Source organism: Ambystoma mexicanum, chromosome 4p, assembly GCF_040938575.1.
Source record: "Ambystoma mexicanum isolate Mex_15411 chromosome 4p, UKY_AmexF1_1, whole genome shotgun sequence".
In the NCBI taxonomy this organism is placed as follows: domain Eukaryota; kingdom Metazoa; phylum Chordata; class Amphibia; order Caudata; family Ambystomatidae; genus Ambystoma; species Ambystoma mexicanum.
The window spans coordinates 51,878,384-51,903,671 of NC_090927.1; the positions used below are offsets into that span (position 1 = coordinate 51,878,384).

General features: G+C 45.4%; 1 protein-coding gene across 3 annotated transcripts in view; it reads right to left on the bottom strand.

Moving 5' to 3' along the window:
• Positions 1 to 25,288, bottom strand: part of LOC138452977 (ribonuclease inhibitor-like) — a 268,993-nt gene that overhangs the window by 230,008 nt on the left and 13,697 nt on the right. For all 3 annotated transcript variants that reach the window (XM_069605350.1, XM_069605346.1, XM_069605347.1), the window contains one exon: positions 8,442 to 8,593. In XM_069605350.1, coding sequence (XP_069461451.1) covers positions 8,442 to 8,593 — 152 coding nt within the window. The remainder of the gene's footprint in view (positions 1 to 8,441; positions 8,594 to 25,288) is intronic.

Below are 25,288 nucleotides of genomic sequence, written 5' to 3' on the forward strand. Positions count from 1 at the left end.
TTTCTGAGGAGGGCTGTAATGGGTTGGACAACTCGAGAAAAATCTGGGATAAATCTTCGATAAAAGTTAGCGAAGCCCAACATGCTTTGAACTCCTTTCACTGACGTTGGTGAGGGCCACTTAATGATAGCGTCCACTTTTCTTGAGTCCATGTGGACTCCATTTGGTGACAAAATGAATCCCAAAAATTCGACCTCCGTGACGTGAAAAACGCATTTTTCCAATTTCGCAAAGAGTTTGTGTTTTCGGAGCCGCTCCAGTACTGCGGTGACATGTTTTCGATGTTCCGCCTCAGAGGACGAGTAGACCAGAATGTCATCAATATAGACAACTACACATACATCAATGAGCTCTCTGAGGACGTCATTCATAAAATACTGAAAGGCTGCCGGAGCGTTGCAAAGCCCAAAGGGCATTACTTGATACTCGAACAGTCCATATTTAGTACGAAAGGCCGTCTTCCATTCATCGCCCTCTTTTATTCGTACTAAATGGTAAGCTCCTCTGAGGTCCAGCTTTGTGTAGATACAGGCACTTTTAACCTGGTCAAGAAGTTCAGGGATCAATGGTAACGGATATCTGTTCTTAATCGTAATCTGGTTCAGGGCACGGTAATCTATGCATGTTCTTAGGTCTCCCTCTTTTTTTGGCACGAAGAACAAAGCTGAAGAGGCTGGGGACTTCGAGGGACGGATAAATCCATTAGCCAGGTACTGATCCAAATACTGCCTTAGGTGAAGATTTTCAGGTTCTGTGAGGGCATAAATTCGACTGCATGGAGGAGTGGATCCTGGAACCAAGTCTATTTGGCAGTCGTATGATCTGTGAGGAGGCAGTGAATTAGCTTGATCTTTCCGAAAGACATCCTGAAATTCCCGGTATTCAGGAGGCAGGTGAGGACTCTCAGAAGCAGTTGCAGCTAGCTTCGTGGGGGGCTGTGGGAAGCAGGTAGGTGCGCATTCTGGAAACCGGATTGTCTTTGCTCGCCAATCAATTTGAGGATTGTGTTTTTCCAGCCAAGGGATTCCCAGGATAACTTGAAACTGTGGAGCCTTGATCACGTCAAACACGATTTTCTCTTGATGTCCGTCTTGGCTTACCAACGTCACTTCCATGGTGGTGTGAGTAACTGGTCCGGAAGCTATTTCCGTACCATCCACGGTGGTGATGACGTCTTTCACCGACTTAGGACAAAGAGACAGATTCATCCTGGCGGCCAATTCACAGTCCACGTAATTGCCGATTGCGCCACTATCAATGTATGCTTTAATGGCATGCATACGATTGGGTTGTTCCGGACTCACGAGGACCATGGGCATGGTAAAATGCGAGGTCAAAGAACTGGTTTTTACGCTCGGCAAGCGGACCTCTACACTTGTCGGGCGAGGTCGTTTTCCGACTCAGAACCTTTGGCACCCTTATCGGAAGCTCCTACTGTCTTCTTCTTTGGTTTCACTGGGCAATCTTGGAGGAAATGCCCTGAGTTCCCGCAATAGAGGCACAATTGTAGTTGTCTTCTCCTTTCTCTTTCCTTTTGGGTTAGAGGTCCTTTCACCACCCCAATCTGCATGGGTTCCACGGTATCATTTCCTTTAACGGAGCTCTGTGGTCTTGAAAAAACTCGATTTTCAAACCTGGAACGATCGGCTTTTCGATTTTGTATTCTATGATCTAATTGCACCACCAGATCAATGTATTCGGAACAGTCTTGTGGTGGATTCACCACCTGGGCCAGAACGTCTTTAAGTTCTCCACGAAGGCCTCTATAGAAAAGGGTGATTCTCTTATCCTCAGGCCATCCGGTTTCAACCACTAGTCTGTTAAATGATGCAATGTAGGCCAGAAGATCTTGATTGCCCTGTCGTAGTGAAAGAAGTTCATTGTCCAGAGCCTGTCCCTGAGAATGCCTTGCGAACAATCTTTCCATACTAGCTTGGAAGTCCTGGAAATTATAAAGGATAGGGTTATCCTGAGTCACTAAAGGAATAGACCAATCTGCGGCGCTGCCACTAAGATATGAGAGCACAAAGGCTACCTTAGCCTGGTCTGTTGGAAAAGCGGCAGGTCTACACAGAAAGTGCAAACGACACTGATTGATGAACACAGCAAACCTTTTCGGATCACCTGAAAAGCGTTCGGGCGGAGCCAAAGGTACATTTCCTGGTAGATTAATTTGCACCGGATTAGAGGAAGCCGTTGGGGCATGGCTTCCACCAGGGGTAGGCAGAGGAGTCTGTCCCGCTTGGGCTTGTAACAATTGTCTAGCCAAGTCGTCTGTTCGCTCCTTAGAAACCACTAGCTCTCTCCTTAGGGCATTTGTTTCCTGGCGTGCTGCGTGTACTTCTGCTCTCAACTCCCCGAGCAACTGGGCCAATTGGTCTATGTCTGAAGTCTCCATTGCGCCTGGGCGGGAAGTGTTTGGGAGGCTTCGCGTTCTGTAACGCTCACCTGGTTCCCTCGGAGGCGCTGGTCTTGGGCTGGGCGCTGCAAACGTCTTCAACGTTAGGCGTAGGGTTCGTTTGGCTCCCGGATTTGGCCCCTTCCTCACCGAAAGCTTGACCTGCAGAGTGAGGTGTCTGCAAGTGGAAAATCAAGGTATTAGTGGCTGGAAGGATGGGAGAAGTTCCTAGCCCCTCTCTCCCTTTCTCCCCGTAGTACTCAGATGATTGTTGTGCTCACCTTAAGTAAGTGAATGCTGAGCTCTCCATCCTGCGTCTTGTGCAGGGGCGCTGGGTCCAGTTACTTCACTGGATGTGAGTTCCGCCTCTTGATTGCAGAGGGTAGGTGAGAGCGATGCCGCCGTTTGCTGCACGAGCGTGACTTGTAAGTATTAAAGTTCTCTTTAGATTGCTCGCTTTAAATGTCTTTTTCCTTATGTATATGTTTTTTGCCTTTAGGATGCTGTCGATGCCAAAGATGATGCTCTCCCGGATTCGTGGCAGAGAGCGTTACAAGAAGATGGTGAACTCGAAGGCACGTAAGTAGGAAGACTGCTTTAGGGCCGTAGAATGCACCTTAGTGTCCCCTTTTGTTTTTACAGGTGCCGGAATGCAGCGCGAACAAAGTTGGAGCAAGCGCTACACAGGTAAGCAGTATTGTAACTGAGCGTTACTAACCAATGTTCTTTGTCTTAGCAGGCCCGATGCCGGATGCGGAATGCAGAAAAGAAAACGACTTGGATGCTGCCGATGGATCGGGTGAGTTGAAGCGCTAACTTTGCCTTTGTCTAACCTGTGCCTTTTGTTTTGCAGGAGCTGCTGAAGATTGAAGATTGGTTCCCAGCAGGTAATTTTCGTGACTACAGGATCCGGAGCTGAAGATTCGCTGGAGCTGACACGGTGAGCGTCCTGCTGCAGATGCAGAATAACGCGAAGCATGTGGTACCAATCGGGTGTGGTTTAAATAGCCCATAGGAGTACTTAGGTGTCTTCTTCCACAGCAGCCGCGCCCAGGTAAAAGAGTTCCTGCTTCCAGAAGAGTTCCAGCCTCAGTGATCCAGGGAGTGGTGCCTGCCCCACCCAGAAAAAAAGTAGTTCCATTTAGAAGAGAGTAAAGCATCATCTGGCTGGTAAGTAAGCAGCATGGTCTGCTTCAGGTAGGTTCACCCAAGCACGTTTACACTTGATATGAGCCCGGCGCTTCCTGTGCCGGGACGGGTCCTTACTATGAGCCTGGCACCACCGGTGCCAGGACAAGGTCCAAAAGGTCCCTATTGGGACTTGCTGGTGCCGATAAGGCATGTTATGAGCCTGTTTCCAAGGATGTTGGGTAGGTCCTGACTCCTTGAAAGCAGTGGTCATGACACTAAGGGAGGATATGAAAGAGCCTGTGGCCAGGTTAGGGGAGGATACGAAAGAGCCTGTGGCCAGGCTACGAGAGGATACGAAAGAGCCTAGGGCCAGGTTAGGGGAGGATATGAAAGAGCCTGTGGCCAAACTAAGGGAGGATATGAAAGAGCCTGTGGCCAGGCTAGGGGAGGATATGAAAGAGCCTGTGGCCAAGCTAAGGGAGGATATGAAAGAGCCTTTGGTCAGGCTAGGGGAGGATATGAAAGAGCCTGTGGCCAGGCTAAGGGAGGATATGAAAGAGCCTGTGGCCAGGGTAGGGGAGGATACGAAAGAGCCTGTGGCCAGGCTACAAGAGGATATGAAAGAGCCTAGGGCCAGGTTAGGGGAGGATATGAAAGAGCCTTTGGTCAGGCTAGGGGAGGATATGAAAGAGCCTTTGGTCAGGCTAGGGGAGGATATGAAAGAGCCTGTGGCCAGGCTAAGGGAGGATATGAAAGAGCCTTTGGTCAGGCTAGGGGAGGATATGAAAGAGCCTTTGGTCAGGCTAGGGGAGGATATGAAAGAGCCTGTGGCCAGGCTAAGGGAGGATATGAAAGAGCCTGTGGCCAGGGTAGGGGAGGATACGAAAGAGCCTGTGGCCAGGCTACAAGAGGATACGAAAGATCCTAGGGCCAGGTTAGGGGAGGATATGAAAGAGCCTGTGGCCAGGGTAGGGGAGGATACGAAAGAGCCTGTGGCCAGGCTACAAGAGGATACGAAAGAGCCTAGGGCCAGGTTAGGGGAGGATATGAAAGAGCCTGTGGCCAAACTAAGGGAGGATATGAAAGAGCCTGTGGCCAGGCTAGGGGAGGCTATGAAAGAGCCTGTGGCCAGGCTAAGGGAGGATATGAAAGAGCCTTTGGTCAGGCTAGGGGAGGATATGAAAGAGCCTGTGGCCAGGCTAAGGGAGGATATGAAAGAGCCTGTGGCCAGGGTAGGGGAGGATATGAAAGAGCCCGTGGCGAGGCAAGGGGAGGGTATGAAAGAGCATGTGGCCAGGCTAAGGAAGGATATGAAAGAGCCTGTGGCCAGGCTAGGGGAGGATATGAAAGAGCCCGTGGCCAGGCTAGGGGAGGATATGAAAGAGCCTGTGGCCAGGCTAGGGGAGGATACGAAAGAGCCTGTGGCCAGGTTAGGGGAGGATACGAAAGAACCTGTGGCCAGGCTAGGGGAGGATATGAAAGAGCCTGTGGCCAGGCTAGGGGAGGACATGAAAGAGCCTGTGGCTAGGCTAAGGGAGGATATGAAAGAACCCGTGGCCAGACTAGGGGAGGATATGAAAGAGCCTGTGGCCAGGCTAGGGGAGGATATCAAAGAGCCTGTGGCCAGGCTAGGGGAGGATACAAAAGAGCCTGTGGCCAGGTTAGGGGAGGATATGAAAGAACCTGTGGCCAGGCTAGGGGAGGATATGAAAGAGCCTGTGGCCAGGCTAGGGGAGGACATGAAAGAGCCTGTGGCTAGCCAAACGGAGGATATGAAAGAGCCCATGGCCAGGCTAGGAGAGGATATGAAAGAGCCTAGGGCCAGGTTAGGGGAGGATATGAAAGAGCCTGTGGCCAAACTAAGGGAGGATGTGAAAGAGCCTGTGGCCAGGCTAGGGAAGGATATGAAAGAGCCTGTGGCCAGGCTAAGGGAGGATATGAAAGAGCCTTTGGTCAGGCTAGGGGAGGATATGAAAGAGCCTTTGGTCAGGCTAGGGGAGGATATGAAAGAGCCTGTGGCCAGGCTAAGGGAGGATATGAAAGAGCCTGTGGCCAGGGTAGGGGAGGATACGAAAGAGCCTGTGGCCAGGCTACAAGAGGATACGAAAGAGCCTAGGGCCAGGTTAGGGGAGGATATGAAAGAGCCTGTGGCCAGGGTAGGGGAGGATACGAAAGAGCCTGTGGCCAGGCTACAAGAGGATACGAAAGAGCCTAGGGCCAGGTTAGGGGAGGATATGAAAGAGCCTGTGGCCAAACTAAGGGAGGATATGAAAGAGCCTGTGGCCAGGCTAGGGGAGGCTATGAAAGAGCCTGTGGCCAGGCTAAGGGAGGATATGAAAGAGCCTTTGGTCAGGCTAGGGGAGGATATGAAAGAGCCTGTGGCCAGGCTAAGGGAGGATATGAAAGAGCCTGTGGCCAGGGTAGGGGAGGATATGAAAGAGCCCGTGGCGAGGCAAGGGGAGGGTACGAAAGAGCATGTGGCCAGGCTAAGGAAGGATATGAAAGAGCCTGTGGCCAGGCTAGGGGAGGATATGAAAGAGCCCGTGGCCAGGCTAGGGGAGGATATGAAAGAGCCTGTGGCCAGGCTAGGGGAGGATACGAAAGAGCCTGTGGCCAGGTTAGGGGAGGATACGAAAGAACCTGTGGCCAGGCTAGGGGAGGATATGAAAGAGCCTGTGGCCAGGCTAGGGGAGGACATGAAAGAGCCTGTGGCTAGGCTAAGGGAGGATATGAAAGAACCCGTGGCCAGACTAGGGGAGGATATGAAAGAGCCTGTGGCCAGGCTAGGGGAGGATATGAAAGAGCCTGTGGCCAGGCTAGGGGAGGATACAAAAGAGCCTGTGGCCAGGTTAGGGGAGGATATGAAAGAACCTGTGGCCAGGCTAGGGGAGGATATGAAAGAGCCTGTGGCCAGGCTAGGGGAGGACATGAAAGAGCCTGTGGCTAGCCAAACGGAGGATATGAAAGAGCCCATGGCCAGGCTAGGAGAGGATATGGAAGAGCCTGTGGCCAGGTTAGGGGAGAATATGAAAGAGCCTGTGGCCAGCCTAGGGGAGGATACAAAAGAGCCTCTGGCCAGGTTAGGGGAGGATATAAAAGAGCCTGTGGCCAGGCTAGGGGAGGATACGAAAGAGCCTGTGGCCAGGCTAGGGGAGGATATGAAAGAACCAGTGGCCAGGCTAGGGGAGGTTATGAAAGAGCCTGTGGCCAGGCTAGGGGAGGATATAAAAGAGGCTGATGCCAGGCTAGGGGAGGATATGAAAGAGCCTGTGGCCAGGCTAGGGGAGGATACAAAAGAGCCTGTGGCCAGACTAGGGGAGGATATGCAAGAGCATGTGGCCAGGCTAGGAGAGGGTTCATCAGTGCCAGAGACTCAGACAGGGCAGAATTAGTTTGAGTTTTTAAAGGGTGGGCCATCATCCATCATTATCATTGGTGTCAGATTCATTACAATCTAAAATAGCAGAAACACGACAGTACCAGAGTTACTGCCTCCCTCTTTAGCACAAGTTTCTGTATTGCCAAATTTTGAGATGGGAGATGAGAGGGGTGGATGATTTGCCTCCATGACACCATTCGAAATAAAGCCTCCCCTTCGCCTCCACAAATCCTCATATTTGTTGTGGCATAGTGATCGCTCAGAGTACATCCAACGAAATCCCCATTGAGTCCTATAGAGTCCAGAAATGGGCATTAACAACTCCTAAGCGCCACTCACAATCCAGTGGGAAATCCACAGGACTGTGTGGCGGCACATCAAACTAGTTTAACGGTCATTCCAGTGGAATTTCCAGCAAACATGTAAGGAAGCCGGTTATCGTCACGGCGGTGTACCATTCTCCTTTTTCAAGCTGTGTTGCCACTTCCTGACAATGGGGCACATACGGCCCCGTCTGGAATCTGGTGTCACACAACATGACCTATCACCATTTTTAACACCATTAAGGCCTAGTGATCCCAAACGCAACCACAGCTCATGTCAGGCACAGCCCAGGGTCAGCCCTTGGCATCAAGAGTCAATGCCTAGCCACCCTGTGCTCGGAAACATGCACAGCCAACCCTCCAGGGCATCCTCCCTCAATCACCAATGTTCCTGCCCTCTCGGCTGATCTGTCAGTCTCGGGAAATAAAGTGATATGCACTTGGTAGTGCCTCAAGCTCTTCCTGAAAAGCTCCCCTCCCAGTCCTCTCTCTCTTCCCTACAGAGCCACCTCCCCTCCCAGTCCTCTCTCTTCTTCCCTACAGAGCCACCTCCCCTCCCAGTCCTATCTCTTCTTCCCTACAGAGCCACCTCCCCTCCCAGTCCTCTCTCTTCTTCCCTACAGAGCCACCTCCCCTCCCACTCCTCTCTTCTTCCCTACAGAGCCACCACCCCTCCCACTCCTCTCTTCTTCCCTACAGAGCCACCCCCCTCCCACTCCTCTCTTCTTCCCTACAGAGCCACCTCCCCTCCCACTCCTCTCTTCTTCCCTACAGAGCCACCCCCCTCCCACTCCTCTCTTCTTCCCTACAGAGCCACCTCCCCTCCCACTCCTCTCTTCTTCCCTACAGAGCCACCCCCCTCCCACTCCTCTCTTCTTCCCTACAGAGCCACCTCCCCTCCCACTCCTCTCTTCTCTTCTTCCCTACAGAGCCACCTCCCAGTCCTCTCTCTTCTTCCCTACAGAGCTTTGCAGTGGCCTTATGCGCTAGAAAAGAATACTAAAAATGTGCTTTCATGCGTACATGTACACCTTCACAAACCAAAATGTTTTTTTAATCCAGGAATCATACCTGGTAGGAAAAAATGTAGGCTGAGATTAACGAGGGAAGAGAGTTTACTGCAGGGGTAGAAGGGGTGTGCTGGGCAGGTAGTGACCAATCTAACACTTGACACAATCATGTTACAAAATGGCGGCTTGCGCCTTCTTACTCCAGCTTCTGTAGTTTGCAGACTGGTCTTGCGGCTCCCTCTTCCATTTTGTGGTCACCCAGGTCCAATGCAGAGAGAGTGACATTTGGGTGGATGTCAGAGATTAGACCTCCAGAGGGTGCAGTTAAGCTCGCAGACATCCTGTAGGAGACCTATGGACAGACATGAGAGGGTAAATACAACATGACGTGACATAACGTTAATTTCTTCTTCACAATACACCAACATTTCCAACATAGTAATACTACTTTTTGGGGGCCTTGGAAGTGGATCTTAAGAGGGATCCACAAGGGGACTGCAAAGCAACATGCAGGCCACATTTGCAGTGGGTGAGGTCCATGTGGTTGGCACCACAGACTGGGCACCACCGACCGCTGCCTCCGTTATTCCGGTGGTGGTCAGTGCCCTAGATTCTTCAATGTGGGGCAAGAGCTGCCATTCAGAGGTGGGTTACCACATCCCTTTTCCGTGCATTTATTTTTGCATGAACACAATATTTATAAGGATTTCTGAGTATTCAGAGCTCTCTGTGCTGAACAAGAAATAGTGCACAAGAGAGGGCCTTTGTCACTGATGAAGGAATGCTAGAGGAAAGTGAAGGAGCCCAAGTGGCAAAAGGATGGCAGACAGCTTTGAGAATGATTAGCCTTAAATAACCCACATACAGATAACTGCTTCATCCTTTACAGGAGGCTAGAAGCTGAATCATTGCCTAACGTAAGTAGCAGGAAGCTTTATGCCGTATTATTAGCTAATGTAAGTAGCAGGAAGGTTTATGCCGTATTATTAGCTAATGTAAGTAGCAGGAAGCTTTATGACGCATCATTAACTAATATTAAGAAGCAGGAAGCTTTATGCCGTATTATTAGCTAACGTAAGTAGCAGGAAGCTTTATGCCGTATTATTAGCTAACGTTAAGTAGCAGGAAGCTTTATGACGCATCATTAACTAATATTAAGAAGCAGGAAGCTTGACGCCGTATTATTAGCTAATGTTAAGTAGCAGGAAGCTTGATGCCGTATCATTAGCTAATGTTAAGTAGCAGGAAGCTTTATGCCGCGTTATTAGCTAATGTAAGTAGCAGGACGCTAGATGCCATATCATTACCTAATATAAGTAGCAGGAAGCTAGATGCCGAATCATTGCCTAACATAAGTTGCAGGAAGATTTATGCCGTATCAATAGCTAATATTAAGAAGCAGGAAGCTTGATACTGTGTAATTACCTAATGTAAGTAGCAGGAGGCTTTATGCCGTATTATTAGCTAATGTAAGTAGCAGGACGCTAGATGCCATATCATTACCTAATATAAGTAGCAGGAAGCTAGATGCCGAATCATTGCCCAACGTAAGTTGCAGGAAGCTTTATGCCGTATCATTAGCTAATGTTAAGAAGCAGGACGCTAGATGCCGTATCATTAGCTAATATTAAGAAGCAGGAAGCTTGATACTGTGTAATTACCTAATGTAAGTAGCAGGAAGCTTTATGCCGTATTATTAGCTAATGCTAAGTAGCAGGAAGCTTTATGCCGTATTATTAGCTAATGCTAAGAAGCAGGACGCTAGATGCAGTATCATTACCTAATGCATGTTTTTCTATAAATCTGTTAGAAGACCAGAAGGAAGAGGAGTATACCGACTCAGACAACAACTGAAACCAAAGATGCCACTTGCCAAACGGATTTCACAATGGAGCAACCACTATTTGAGGCGCAGCGTGGTCCAGTCAATATTCACACTTGTGATGAAAATGTTCAGTAGCCAGAAAATGAATGTAATCTCACCTGCGAACCGTACAGGGTACCATGGAGCATTGCTACTTTGTGCAAACTTGTCCAGATGAAACTGAAGACAATGAAGATGCATTGCAATTGCTCGCAGACCCTTTGACACAATTTACACCCTCTAAAAATGCTCCACCCAATAAACATTCAATGTTACCTGTTTCTCCAATTCATGCGGAAATATCACAGCCTGAATTAACAGAGGCTGAAGCTTCAACGCAAGTGACTGAGGAATTTGCTCAAGATCTTGACTTCAGTTTGCCTAGTTTGGGGGAATTGTCCACCACCGTCGAGTCGCAAAACACAGTACTGCGGGACGATTAGCTATTAAAGGAGCAACAATACATTGTATTGTTAAGGATTGTACAAATGCTGAAATGTGATCATAAATTAAGAGGGAACATATACAGGGAGCCATTGATGAATGTGTCTCATGTGTTACAAGGCACCAACCTGAAAATCCAGGGCAGCTGTGTCCATCTCCAGAATACATTTTCATGGTCTGCTCAACCGATGCTCGGCAAAGTGCCTACTGGAAATGTACTTTGTTCAGCAGCTTTACTGTTCAGTGGCTCGGCTTTCATTTGGATTTCCAGTTTCTGTCACTTTGGGTCATATTGAGGCCCATTGTCTCTACAACATTATAGTTATTGTATTTTTTTAGAGCCCAATGGTCTCACCTTGGTACCTTTCGTCTTTTTAGTATGTAATATATACCCGTCGAATACGGGATCCACATGCAGCCATGTTTCTTGAATTAAGATGTAATTGGAACCTCAAAAAAGAGGTCCGTCAAGTTAGCGTTCAGAAAGCAGTTGTATCCTCTTGAATTCCAACTCAAGAGTTTACATTCACTTACTCTGAAACCCAGGTTGCGTTCTGGTTGAAGTGGATAGCGTATTTGCAAGCCATGCCTGTCTCATTACCAAAACAAACCTGCCTCCACCCGTCATTTTTCATCAAGCAGATTATGTTTGTTTTGTCTTTTACGTATTTTCCCTGGTTGAATTGCTTATCAACCTTGTCACTCTTCAAATAATATCTTTCAGACCCATTAATCAGAAATTCTTCTTGTTTGTCACACACTAAATTAGCAATGAGTTTGGAACAGAAGTGTTGCGCACATTCCCCCACATATCTTTCATCAAACATGTGAACAAACTTAATGTCAGATGACGAGATTGACATTAACTCAGGAAGCAGATACAAAACAGACAGAATTCTCGCTCTGTTGAGCGGCATTTCCCAATCATTCTCAAACACTGATTCCAAAATGAGTGGCTTGTTCACATCATGCTCGTTTTCCGGTCTTTTCTTTAGTTTGTATGTTTTCTCCAACTCTGTTATCGGACTACATTCATAGAAGTTCTTCCCGATGGTAGACCATCAACATTACCAACTAGATGTCAGTAATTCATGTCTTCTTCTCTACTCCTTGTTTGCTCCCAACCCCCTGGACTACAACACATAGTTATTTCCTTTTCGGGAATTCTGCCAAGTCCATTCCTTTTCTTTTGCTTTTTCCCCTTTTTTATGAACAGAGTCCACTTTTGCTGGGCAACAGATGCTATCAAGCTAGGTTAATTTGATGTCTCTTGTACCTTATCCTTCCTTACATGTCGTGTTTCTTATTGTCGTCATCAGACTATCATTTATTTCTATAATAGTCTGTGATGTGCCTCCTGTGTTTTTCCCAGGTAGATCTGTTTGTTTTCTCATCTTACTTGCCCCTAAAAACGTTCTTAGGAATTTTCTAGATCCTCTGTTCATGAACTTGGCATGTCCTTTGATGTTCATTTCTTTCTCATCCCTTCATTCACAGTGGTCTTAATGATGGTCATGCCTGCCTCTGGTAGCTCTTCATTTAGAGTCTGTTGTATTACAATCAAGTTTCCTTCAATCTTCTCCAGTGATGTTATATCATTAGCTTTTTCTACCAGATTGATGTCATCATTTGCAGGGAGTTTTTGTACTTGAGTGTATGACTGATCATGCATTAATAAATTGGTTTTAATTTCGTTCAAAGTAGACAAGTTCTCTCTTACTTCCATAACAACTGTATCGTACAAACATATGAAAGATTGAAGCACAATGATCAAGGCCGCCAGTGGGCTATTTCCACACTTAGAAGAATCTCTGCTGAGTGTATCCTCCCCTTTAAAAGGAAGTGAGGTGCGATCACGATTGTCCAGAATTTCTACTGCCTTGCTCTCACACTTGGTTTGTGCTCTCCCTGTACCTGGGGTGTCATAAAGGCTGGGCAAAATACTTAGCCTGTCTCTTAAACCACCCAGAGCGTGTATTTCATCTTCTAGATTTAAGCAAATATCGAAAAAACACGTACCTGCATGTTTTTCTATGTCTCGCAGAACTGGGTCTGAAATCTCAATTCCTTCATTGTGTACTATAACTGGACAGGTTGGCCTTAGTGAATCTGGTGTCAACCGACGCACTTCAGCCACATGACTGTAACGCTCACCTGATAGCCACGGGGACGCCACTCAGCCTGACTGGACCACTCACGATCTCGAACCCTTCCCTGGAATCTGTTTGACTGGGGACTGGGCCTGAAATACAGGATTTCTGGGTTTTAACCTTATTGTGTCTGGTTGCTTGACCCCCACCTCCCTTGAGGACCAAACCTTCCCCTATGTCCTCTCCTCACCTTATTTTCTTGTATTGTGCGCTCTCCGTCCTGCTCCTTGGTGCAGGGGTGTGTTGTTTGATGTGGGCGCTATGCGACCTAGTTGCTTCACTGGTGCAGGCCCAATGAGTCTGGGCTTGCTGTAACTCCAGCCCGACAAGGTAGGTTTGTTGATTTTGGTGAACTGTCCTTTTCTTGTCTCTTGCCCCTAATAATGTCTCCTCTTTCTCCCTTTAGGTGTTGGAGGGGGTCATTGATGGTGTGGTGCTGCGTAGGGGAGCCAAGCACTAAGCGGTGAGTGAAAGCACGATGCGCAGTGCTGTTTGCCTTTTTCTTGTGCTGACCTATGTCTCTCTTTGTCCCTTGCAGGCCGCTGCAATGTCCCAGTATGGCTGCCGGCTGAGAGAATAAGGTGCGGTGAGTAAAGCGCAATGTGCGGCGCCTCCTTGTCCTTTATGTGCTTACCTATGTTGTCTTTTCCCTTCGTAGGTCGATGACGTGCTCCGGAGCTGAAGTTACCATGAGCGGCTCGAGTCCAGGTAAGTGTGTGATTCATCTTGCTGTTTTAGGGGAATCGGGATATGAGAATGCTTATTAATGTCTCTTCCCTTCGTTCTTTTCTTCCCAGGATGCGGCGGTCCGAAATGGAGGTGGCGCCGCCGAGATGCTGTCTACAGGATCAGAGGACCGATGGATGGATGGAAGCAGGATTCTCCTCAAGGTAAGTGTTGTGTTAATGTTGTTCTTTTTCTTTCAGGTAAGCGGGATGCAGAGGAAAGGCGAAGGTCTTCAGGATACCGATCCAAACGCGGTGAGTGTCACACTGCAGGCGCAGAGTAACGCAAAGCGTGTTTCTCTGCCTGGGCGTGGTTTATATAGCCTCCAGGCATCCCAGGTATCCCTAGGTCAAACCACACCCAAATAGCTAGACCGCATAGCTCAGTTCATGGAACTGAGCTATGTGGGGGCATCCATATTGCACAAAGTGCATTACCAAGTCCAGTTCCAAGCCTGTCCTCTGAGTCATGTATGAGCCTGGCTCCACAGGTCTGACTCCAAGTGGGCCTCAGATGAGATGGGGAGGCCTTCAAGGTCCATGTGGGGGATCGTGGCCTGGCTCCAGTGTTTTGCCTAAGAGGGCTAGGGACAGGGATCATGACAATGACTGTATAATCTTGACCGAACACCTGGGGAAAAAGTTGTAATTTTTCCTTTCTCAGTTTCTCGACTTTCGTTATTCTGAATCTGTAGGGTCTTTTCCATTTCCTTATCTAGAGGTGTGGGGTTGCCACTTCTTACATTATATTAGCTTTTCCTGCCTTACATCACGTTTATATGCTCAATGACTTTGAAACTTGCAATATTTGCAAATCAGGCAGGCCTCTCATCCACTAGAACATCTCTGATGAGAATTAGCCTACTGTTGAGTTGCTGTAAATATCCAATCTGAACTTCCAACTTTAAGTCTTCAGAGAACAGGCAGATGCAGGGGAATGTTCCCTACAGTCACTGCCTGTCACTGGGTTACTCGCTGATAAACTCTGCCTGCCCCATGCACTGACTCCTCTGGGCAGCTGGCTGTGCTCTTAAAATGGCCCTAGGCGTCTACCAGTACAGGCGTACACAGCTCGAGGGGTGACTTCCCCCCCCAACGCTGTTTATAGCCCAGACACCTAATGAAATCTTGCTGTTGCGAACAGCTAGAGGAAAGCATTACCCGGAGCTTGATTTCCCAGTTATTCGTTGAGCTTCGGCCCTTGCTGCTATGTAATTGACAAACCTCTCTGACTCTACACACTCATTAAGTCAGTTGCTAAGTGCCTTAAAAACCTTATCTGCCAGCACTCAAACTCTATGACAGAACCTCCCTGATCAAGGTTACTTTGCTTTGTACGTACCGTGTGCGTCACCCCTCAATAAAGTCAGTTTCAAAACAAAAACAAAGCGTCACTCGGTTTAGTTTGAAATGACTTATTTCTGGTGTACAGCTCTATCCTTACCTCCGCACACGTGTGGATTGTATATGCCGTTCTGTGCCATGTTGAATCTTTATTATGTCAGGTCTGTAGCGGCCCTCCTGCTGATCGGCCACCAAAAACTTTGCAACCGCACTTCATGGTATTGGATTTATCTTCTTAGGGCTTTCTCAGTACTTGTTTTGCCACCATGCACTTGTTATACTTTAACACATTCTCAGAGCTTTTGCCACTGCTTACTCAATTTACACAGTTCCTTATTTTCTTATGGCACTTGCCAATGCTTGTTTTCTTCAGTTTTCACAGTTCACAGTTCCTTAAATCAAGACATTTCACCAACTGCTTTCAATCCACTTGGTATTCAACCACACTTGCTTTCTTTCGGTTCAGTATTCAAAACAAAAAGGTTTAATTTAATTCCATTCAGTCACATAAAGCAGCATCAAATTCCCAGTTTAATCTCCTGCTGGGAATTTCCCCCCTGTTCATGGGCGTTTCCACAAGTTCAAACACTTCTGTTTCCCATGCCCTTTCTCAGCCTCATCAATGTCCTCTTATTCACAGTTCGGTATTCATTCAGTTTTCTCCGCTTTCAGGTTTCTGTATTTTCACATGTTTGCAGGTTTTATTTCAAACTGGACCGGCATTCAGATTCCCTAAACGGTCCCTCGCTCACTCACAAGCAATCCGACCTGCAGAAACCACGCGGTTCACCCCACAGCGTCCCGGAGACATTCAGGCACCTTTGATTCACCGGGTATACTGTCTCTGGGTGCTGTTGTCCACGTCGGCAGACTCTCTGTGACTCTCTGTGACTGTCGCCGCTTCTGGCTCAGTGTGCCTTTCTTCCAGGGTCCCTGCTGCCTCGGTTGTTCGGAGAGGGAGTCTCTCTGACTCCAGAAGGTATGCAGCCCAGCTCTGCTACCGGAGACCTTTCGAGTGCTCCCGCCACAATCCGCTTCCGCTGCAACGACTCTGCAGTTTCAGGGCTCTTCGGGCATGCGTCTCCCTGGTCCCACCTCCGGCTTCTCCTACAAGCTTTCGACAGGCAATCTCATTAGCCTCACCTGAGCGTGCCATTTATACTGCCCCCCCTGGTCCCCCAGGTGCAGGCAATGTTCCTTTACTGCATAACGGTCTTGGTACTCAGCATGCCTCTTCCTCGTCCCAGTACCAGAGTGTTGATTGTGTATGTCGGAGTTAATAAAGAGAGGATGTATGACTCTGGGTTGTCTCTTCCACGTCTCAGTACCTGAAAGGTGTGTATTGGGAGAGTGTTTCCTGGAAAAATAGGAAAGAGATTGGTTAAACCCTATAAAGGCCTGGGGGACATTTGATTCCTTATGAAAGGGATATGAGGGGATACCGCGTCCCACCCAAGAGCGTTTCAGCCCCAAGTCTCCTCCACCCAGGTGATCCTCCCTCACATATCCACCCCAGGGTCAGGATCTGAAAGAGAGGCCTTTCCTTGTCCACCTGGGAGGAGGATATATTAGGGAAAGGAGTGAGGACACCATCAGATTCCTCTGCTCCAGAGATTTATGTTTGATCAAATTCTGGGTAAAATCACGTCCTGTTCAATTGCGGGCGACTCCAAGGACTTGGCGTTCTTTGCATTAACTTTCCTTGTTTCTCCATCCATTCTGCTTCGAGCTCAATGCAGCACGATCAGGCGTCGTGTTACACATTGCTTGATCTAGAGTGACAGCTGTTGAAGACCTTAAAAACTTTCCTGGTGGCTTATTCTGGGAGGTTGTTATTCTTTTTTTCAATTCTTCATTTTCTTAATTTGCTGCTGTTTGAGCGCTTTTTGGAGTTTGGTTTTATTGGTATACTAGAAGATGGTGGTAATTCATTTTCTTCCAGAGAAGAATCTTAATTCAGAAATTGGCCTCTTTCCGACATATAAATGCTCACATTAGCTAGAGCGGTATCCGAGTGGACAATATTTTGATTCTGGTTTGATGGGCATGTCCTTCTTCAAAGAACTGTCAAAAGGTTGCCTAATTTGACATACGCTGCGACCCTGCTCAAGGTGTTCAGAACGTTTGGTATTGTAAACCTTCAGCTTCCTGTGTATTGAGGAGTGTATTTTTACCTCCGCACTATTATTATCGTGCAATTGAATAAGCCAATTAAGGCCCAAGTATAATTCCCAAATCAAGAAGCCCTTGCCTTCCCCTCACATTGCTATATGCAGAAGAACATCTAGGTGGTTGCTTCAAGTCAGTTGTAGCCTTCAAACGGAGAAGAGAATGTTCTGTGAAAATTGTGGAGTATCCAAAGGAGATCTCTTTGAGCGACTCTGCAAAGAATATTCCATTATTAAAGGAGTATTCAAGTGCATTGAGCTGATAATTCCTCTGAAAAGAAGTGGAAAGGAGGGGCTTTTGCTGGTGCCCAAGTTTCCAGTACTGATGAGTGTGGAGTATCTGGTGTCCGAACTTCCACAATATCAGTCAAAGATTACTTTTTTAGTGAAGTAATCAGCTATTTTCATGGGCTGAGTGCATTTAACATTAGGGTGAACATTATTTCTTGGTTCCGGGACAGTGCCCTCTCCTACTTTATTCAAGTCTTCTTCAGGTGGACCGGAGAAAATGTGACAGAGAAATCGAATGGCTTTACTGAGTAAGTTATCGTGGCCGCAGTTCTCAAAGCAGCCGTAAGAAACAGTCAACAACAGCGGAAGCAGCACACAAGGGTCCCTGAGCAGCTCCTCGCCTCCACTTGCCCTTTGCATGGTGCCAAGGAATTTAGACGGATCACAGGCCGCAGCAACTCAATATGAGTAGCCCAAATCCATGGCAAGCTTTCTTGCTGAGTGCTGTAACTGCACTTTCCACAGTGTCTTATTATATCTGTACAATGACAGTTCATGCATTGCAATAGAATCCAGGAAGGCTTGTGGGTCCTAATATTTGGGAGAATGGGGTGATGTAGGAGCAGCTTTGGAGTACTAGTATTTTTTCACCAAGATAATTCAAGCATCACGGAAGGGGTGGGACACGATAGGCCTCAGAGTCCTAGTATTTATTTTTAAGATGACTGTTCACAAATTGCAGAAGGGGAGGGATACGATAAGACTTGTGGTCTTAGTACAGTTTCACAATGACAGCTCATGTAAGATCCCATGCTGGAGAAGGGGGTCTTGGTAGCACAGCAACCGTTTATGTACTAAAGGAGGGATAGGATGTGGTTTTAGGGGAATTTGACAATTGAACACAAATGTGTACCGGGTCCTAGTACAGTAACATGGCAGTGCTTCTGCATCACTAACGTCAGGACACACTTCATCCTAGCATAATGGTATCGTTTGTTTGCAAAGCGGTGGTGGGACCAGCGCACAGGCTACTTGCAGCTCTACGGTGCATTGTGCGATGCTTGATGACCGAGAGAAGGAGGCTGCAGCCTGATGGGAAGGTCACAGGTAACATGGCTCTCAGGCCTCCAAATAAGGTGCGTACTAGGCCTTTTTAGGCATGAAAATATTGTAAATACGACAGCGTTATTATTTTCCTGTGTACATTTACACACAAGTTTAGAGCAGTGGGCAGTGTAAAGGTCAGGTTACTTCACAGAAACCAGAAAGCTTCTTTTGAGCCATGTATAAAAACCTTTGAAACAAAATGTATTTCTCTGAAGACTGCACACTGATAAAAGGAATGGTTTCTTTCCATTCAGATTCTGCAGTGTGGGATGCTCAAGGAGTAAACAGAAGCACTGTTCATATTTGTTTTCCTAGCATTTTAGGATTGTAAATGTATAAGATGGAAAACTAAGTTGCAATTGAGAATTAACCTTTTGTATCAAATTATGCTTATTTCCCAGTGAAAGCTAACCAGTATTGCACAATTGTATTTTTCAGAGTTCTGGTGCTGTGTGCATAATCATGCGGAGGCAGATAATGTTTACACTCATAATTTAATTTACACTCTAATTATAAAAACAGTGTGTAAAATGATGACTATGCACAGTCTAGTTTACATCCATTCAACCTTGCAGTCGATGGGGTACATTACTATAAATAGTTAGTGGCAGCAGAGTCTTTGCTCAAGGGTGAGTGATTGTCATTACACCAATCACAGGTGTTCTAGCCTCTCAAATCTTCAAGACTACAATTAAAACATCCAAAACCTGACTCTCCAGGAAGTGCAAGCGCTGTTCAAAAACAAACAAATGAAAGTTACATTTGTAATTAAAAGAAACTCAGCAAAACCTGTCCCTGTGATAATCCAGATAGGTATTTAACTTTATGTAGCACTTCATACATGGTTCGTCCAACATCTAGGCACTATGATTATAATACCTCAGTAGATACTCAGTTAATCGACCTCTGAAGGATGTTAGCCAAAAAGATAGCTCAGCCGGTTGAGTACTCATTGCTGCAATCTGTAGGTTGCAGGTTTGGATCCCGGCAAGGCTAACTCAGCCTTTCATCCTTTCAAGGTAGAAAAAGGAGTACTACCGACTTTGGTTTGGTGATAATTGTGATAAATATGTTCTATGTACAGCGCTTTGCCAAAAGTGCTATATAAATAACCATTTTACCTTGAGATTAGGTATAGAATTTAGCATGGAGTCCTTGCCTCTCTGCACTGTTGTATCATAACATTGGCATACCATTAGGTAGTAATAGCTCCAGCAAATGAGGACTTTAATTAAACATCAAAAGACAATTCTGCTATTGAATCTCAAAACACACAATACAATTCATCTTTGCTTTACTATGTAATTGGTTAGGTTTTTGAGATATCAACATTTAAATATATACAGGAGAGATCAAATGGCCAGAAATAATGAAAAGTGTATTCTGTCACAATGCGGAAAACTGCCGCATAGTAATGATTTCCATACATTTTTCTCACACGTCGGCTAGATGTCACATACATTTTACTCTCTTGCAAAGGAGAAAAGTCATTTTTACTCTCTTAAAATCACATTTACTCTCAAAGTTTAAAAATAGGGAGTAAAATGCTCCCACCTCAAAATCTTATCTGGAGCACTGATGGCTCTTATCAATAAGGAAAGGTCAGGATGGATAGAAGCCAATCCATGCAGATGATAAGAAGGAAAACAACTGATCAAGGTATCAATGGGGGGCAGCCGCTAAAATTGGTATCCCCCCTTTACTTCAGCCCAGTAAAATGGTCTACACTTAGGTAATCTATACTCACTTCGCCAGACATTTACTTCACACCTTTACTTCTTCACACCTATACTTCTTCACGCCTATACTTCTTCACACCTATACTTCTTCACGCCTTTAATTGTTCACACATTTACTTCTTCGAACCTTTACTTCTTAGTGCCTTTACTTCTTTGTGCCTTTGCTTCTTCACGCCTCTACTTCTTCATGCCTATACTTCTTCACGCCTATACTTCTTCGTGCCTTTACTTCATGCCTTTGCTTTTTCATGCCTTTGCGTCTTCGTGTCTTTGCTTCTTCGTGTCTTTGCTTCTTTCCCTTTACTTTTTTGTGCCCTTACTTTTTCGCGCCTTTATTTCTTTGCGCATTTACTTCTTCATGCCTTTACTTTTTCACGCCTTTACTTTTTCACACCTATACTTCTTTACGTCTACACTTCACGCCTTTAGTTCTTCACACCACTTCTTCTTCATGCCTATACTTTTTCACGCATATACTTCTTTGTGCCTTTACTTCACTCCTTTACTTCTTCACACCCTTACTTCTTCGCCTTTACTTATTCGTCTTTGCTTCTTAGCCTTTACTTCTTTGTGCCTTTACTTCTACATGCCTTTACTTATTTGTGCCTTGACTTCTTTGAGCCTTAACTTCTTCATGCCTTTACTTTTTCATGCCTTTACTTCTTCGCTGTTGCTTCTTCACGCCTTTGCTTCTTCACGCCTCTACTTCTTCATGCCTTTACTTCTTCGCCTTTGCTTTTTTGTGCCTTTACATTGTCATGCCTTTTATTTTTCGACTTTACTTCTTTGTGCCTTTACTTCGCCGGCATCATCACATTGAGACGGTGGCAATGGATGTGGTTAACGTTTGCTTAAGGTTAGGGTTGGGGTCTAGCGGTGCAGGGAAGAATATGGGGTAGCAAAGAAAGGGTAGTATCGGGATCTCCCCCTATAATGTCAAAGTGAATGCTCGGAGAAGTGAAAGACAGGAGGAGTAAAAGTGTCAAAGTGAATGTATGGAAAAGTGAACGCAGGTGAATTTTATTTATTTTTTTGTGTCTAGTTTCAAGGAAACCTTTACAAATCAGTACACAAGCGAATAAAAGAATCATTTCACAAAATAACAGTTCAGTACATTCCATCACATTTACATTCACATTCACAATCACAAAGAAAAAAAAAAGGATAAAAAAGGGAAAGAATTAACAAGAACAATCCCCTATTGTGTTTACCAAATACTAAAAACTGTTCTGCATTTAACTCAATCTTATACCAATTTGCATTCCTATTTTGAAAGAAATAACAGTTCAGAGCATTTCATCACATTTGCATAAATAATGAAAAAAGGTTTCCATATGCTTTAAAACACTTTTGTATTTGACTCAACCTTATACCAAATTACATGCCAACTTTAGGAAACGAACAACCGCCAATTGCAGAGGAATTTTGTTATCAAACAACATACGTTTCCAGAGTAATTCGAGGTCAACTTTTGAGGTGTCAAACACAAAACGATTAAAATATCGTTGCCTTTCCTGTAGCAACGCGGGACAATCAATTAAAAGATGTCTTAGTGACTCACTAATGTCAACTATTCTACAAAATCTGCAAGCCGCTACCGACTCCGCCCCCTTGGTTCTGATTAGCATAATTTCTCCTGTTGAAAGCACATTAAAACGGAATCTCATGAAGAAGTTTCTCCAAGCTTTCTGAGGGAATGAGTAGACATACGCTTCCGGAACGTCCGCGCCCTTATAAAATGACACCATATGACCATACAATTTATACTGACTAAGTTTCTCCACAGTGGTACCCCAATCACAATTTCTTAGCAGTAATTTAACTTTTTTTGGATTGAGGAGAAGAGAGCTCACTGTTGCCCCTACTTTCTCCAGTAGGTTTTTGCATATTTCTACCAGTTTTTCCATGAAAACAGATTTTGTTATGCCTTTGATCAGTAAAGTGGACATAGCATTATGTAGGGTGTCTCCATTGTTGCTTACAATATTTCGGAATAACAACAAACATTTCCATTCGATAATGCTTTTTAAAGACTGTAATCCAAATTCGTATCTTATAGCCTGTAGGGGCACACAATTAGGAATGCACCATACCATTTTCCGCAGCAGAAAAGATTCCAGTTTATTTAAGTTCATTTTACCCTGAATAAAAGAGAATTCGATGCCATAGGTGATTTTCAGAATCGTTTTAAGTTTATAGTATTTCAGTAGTGGTAAGGATGAAAAAGCCCCAAACTTTTGGTCTACTATTCGCATTTGGAGGGAACAGACTTTAGCTTTCATCATATAGTGATTAAAGGTAAGTGCTCTCTCAGGTGTATCATTTACTAACAAGCCCAAATAAATTATACTGTGTTTAATTTCCAGCTTCTGTTTGTCTAAAAACCAGGTTTTTTTTTACAATATTTTCTATGTTGAGTGAAGCATACCATGCTTGATTTCAAAGCATTCACCGCTAGACCATTTTCCGTCATATAAGTTAGAAAGGCAGTTAGCAAACGTTGTAAGCCCACCTGGGTCCTGTCAAATAGTAAATAATCGTCCGCATACGAGGACCAACTCATTTTTTTGCCTTCAACTGCAGGTTGTACTAATGCAGCCTTTTCCAAACATGGTCCTATGTCTGTAGTGTACAAATTATATAAAGTGGGAGCAAAAATGCATCCCTGCCTTAAGCCGTTAAAGGTTTTCATTGGGGCAGAAAGGAGGCCATCATTGTTTAGTCTGATCCGGACACAGGATCCTTCATGGAGATGAATTAGGATTGCCAGAATCTCCGATGGTATACCCAAACTCTGGAGTTTTGCCCATAGATGTCCACGATTCACGCGATCAAACGCTAATGAGAGGTCCATACTGGCCAGGTAAACTGGTAAGGAACCCTTTTTCCAACCCATCTCTTGTAGCAAATTTATAAGGAGGCCCCCAGCCATTGTGCCACACTTTTTCCTGAAGCCGAATTAGTTTGAACATAGAATATTGGTTCCGGAGATCCAAGCTTCAATTTGCTGCAGTACAAGGCTAGCGAAGATTTTCGAATCTGCGTCTAAAAGTGCGATGGGTCTGTAGTTCGATGGAAGCAATCTGTCCCCCTTCTTGTATATGGGCACTATGAAAGACATGTTCCACGATTGAGGAATGGATTTGGATCGCTCGACATCCCTAAACAAGATTTCCAATGCCTTGGCCCACGTGTCCGGATCCCCTTTCAACAATTGATTGGATATACCATTTGGGCCAGCCGCCCTGGAAGGGCTAGATAAAATGATTCTCCTCCTTATTTCCCTATATGAGAAATTACATTTCCATTGGAGACTATTTAAGGATTTTACCAAACCTGTGCCCTGATCTCTTTTTGCATATAAATTAGTTATGTGGTTTGCCCAGATCTGTTCGTTTATAGGATTAAGGGTGCAATCCTGGTTCAGTGACAGCGATCTATTAATCAATCGCCAAAATTGGCGTGCTGAATTATGTGTTAAAGCCCCCAGCATCTCTTCATTGTCTGCCTGATATAATTTGAACTTATATCCCCGCAACCAGTTTTTGTATTGTTGTTGTTTCAAATATCTCCCCCATTCTTCTTTGGAGGCGGCTGGGATTTGCAAAAGTTTTAATTTCCTTAATAATCTGCGGAGTATAATTCTAGCTTGCCTCACTGTTGTGTCATATTTATGAACATGTAGCTTGGTTGCATTTGTATTCCGAGGTCTTTTTTCCGATTCATCTATTAAATGTTTTAGATGCAGTCCTACATTTGCGTGCGAGAAACTCTCACAGTTATCTTCAAAGGATAACCTGGAAAAAAAGGTCTAAACAGCCTGTTACATGCTTCAACATTTCCCTCATGCCAAATGATTCTATTCCCCCTAGAATTTGGGGCCAGATCACGAGGCATCCTGACTTGAGCTCCCACTCCTCTCACAACATACAAGTCGAGCTCAAGCATACCATGATCACTCATTACCGTCCTGCATATTTCAAAGTGCACTATTGAATTAAACAACGCTTCCGAAATATAAATGTAATCAATTGCTGAGACCTTATTCCCCACAAACCAGGTTATATAGTCTGCATCACACCTTTGCTGTTGATGCACAGATCTCAGACCCCATGATTTAAAAAAACAATTCCACAGCTTATGATCAAATTTCTAGTCTGATGCACAAAGGTTCGATACACCTCTAATCTGGCGATCTATTGAGACATTGGAGGGCACCGTGAGAGTTCCCTTAGGGTCAGACATCAGGGATTTCATGTTCGTATTTAAGTCACCCATTAACATAATTTTGACCCCTGGGTAGCGTACCACACAATTCTCCACAGTTATCTCAATTTTCAACAACAGAGCATACAAATCAAATCCAGGAGTCCAGTAGACATTCCATACTAAAATGTATGGCAGCAATGGATTGTTTTGGATTTCTATTAAGGTACTCAAAGCAAAAGGGGGCTCTCTATACAGTTCTTTTACCACCATCCCACAATTGAGCTTGATTGCGGTAATAATACCACCAGAGGGACGACTCACTAAACCTTTTGTGGCTAGAAGATGTACACATTCAAAGCCATCAAATTGTTCCATAGACGTCATCCAGGACTCCTGGATGCAGATTATATGTTTAGACTTTAGTTTACAGCCCAATTCGTGGAAGAGGAAAGATAGGAATGCCCTCGTGAATTCCAACAAATCAGTGAAAGGATGTTTTCTGTCCCTAATAGTGTTGTTTGAGTGATTGGAGTTTGGAGATCGAGTCTCGTAGACTCAGTGCCAACCATCTCCAACTTGTTTCCTGTTCCGGTACACTTTCTGGACCCCTTTTTTTAAAAGATCCACCAGGATATATAGGTCTAGACATCTCTTTTATTTCACTATCAGGAGGAACCTTTGATCCATCGCTGAAGATCAGAACATCATACCCCCTTTTGTTAAATTGATCTAATTCAGCTAGTAATTTATGAAAGACTAACTGAGAGTGGAACACAACCCTTACATGATCATAACAATACGGGTGGATAAAATCCACTCTCTTAATATCCAAGCATGAAAATTCCGCCAAAGATGGAATATCGTTATTGAGGGTTAAAATTCTGTTCCTATTTAGTGCAGGTTGATTACCACAATCAAATCGAGGGTACAGTAGTATACTTGGGAAATCCATGTAGCATGGTTTCCTCCAAACTACATCCCTCAGATCCGTCTCCATATAGTGTTTAGGTGATCTAGAGTTATTCCCTCCGCTCCCTACGAATGGGTTTGTTGCCGATTCCCGAGC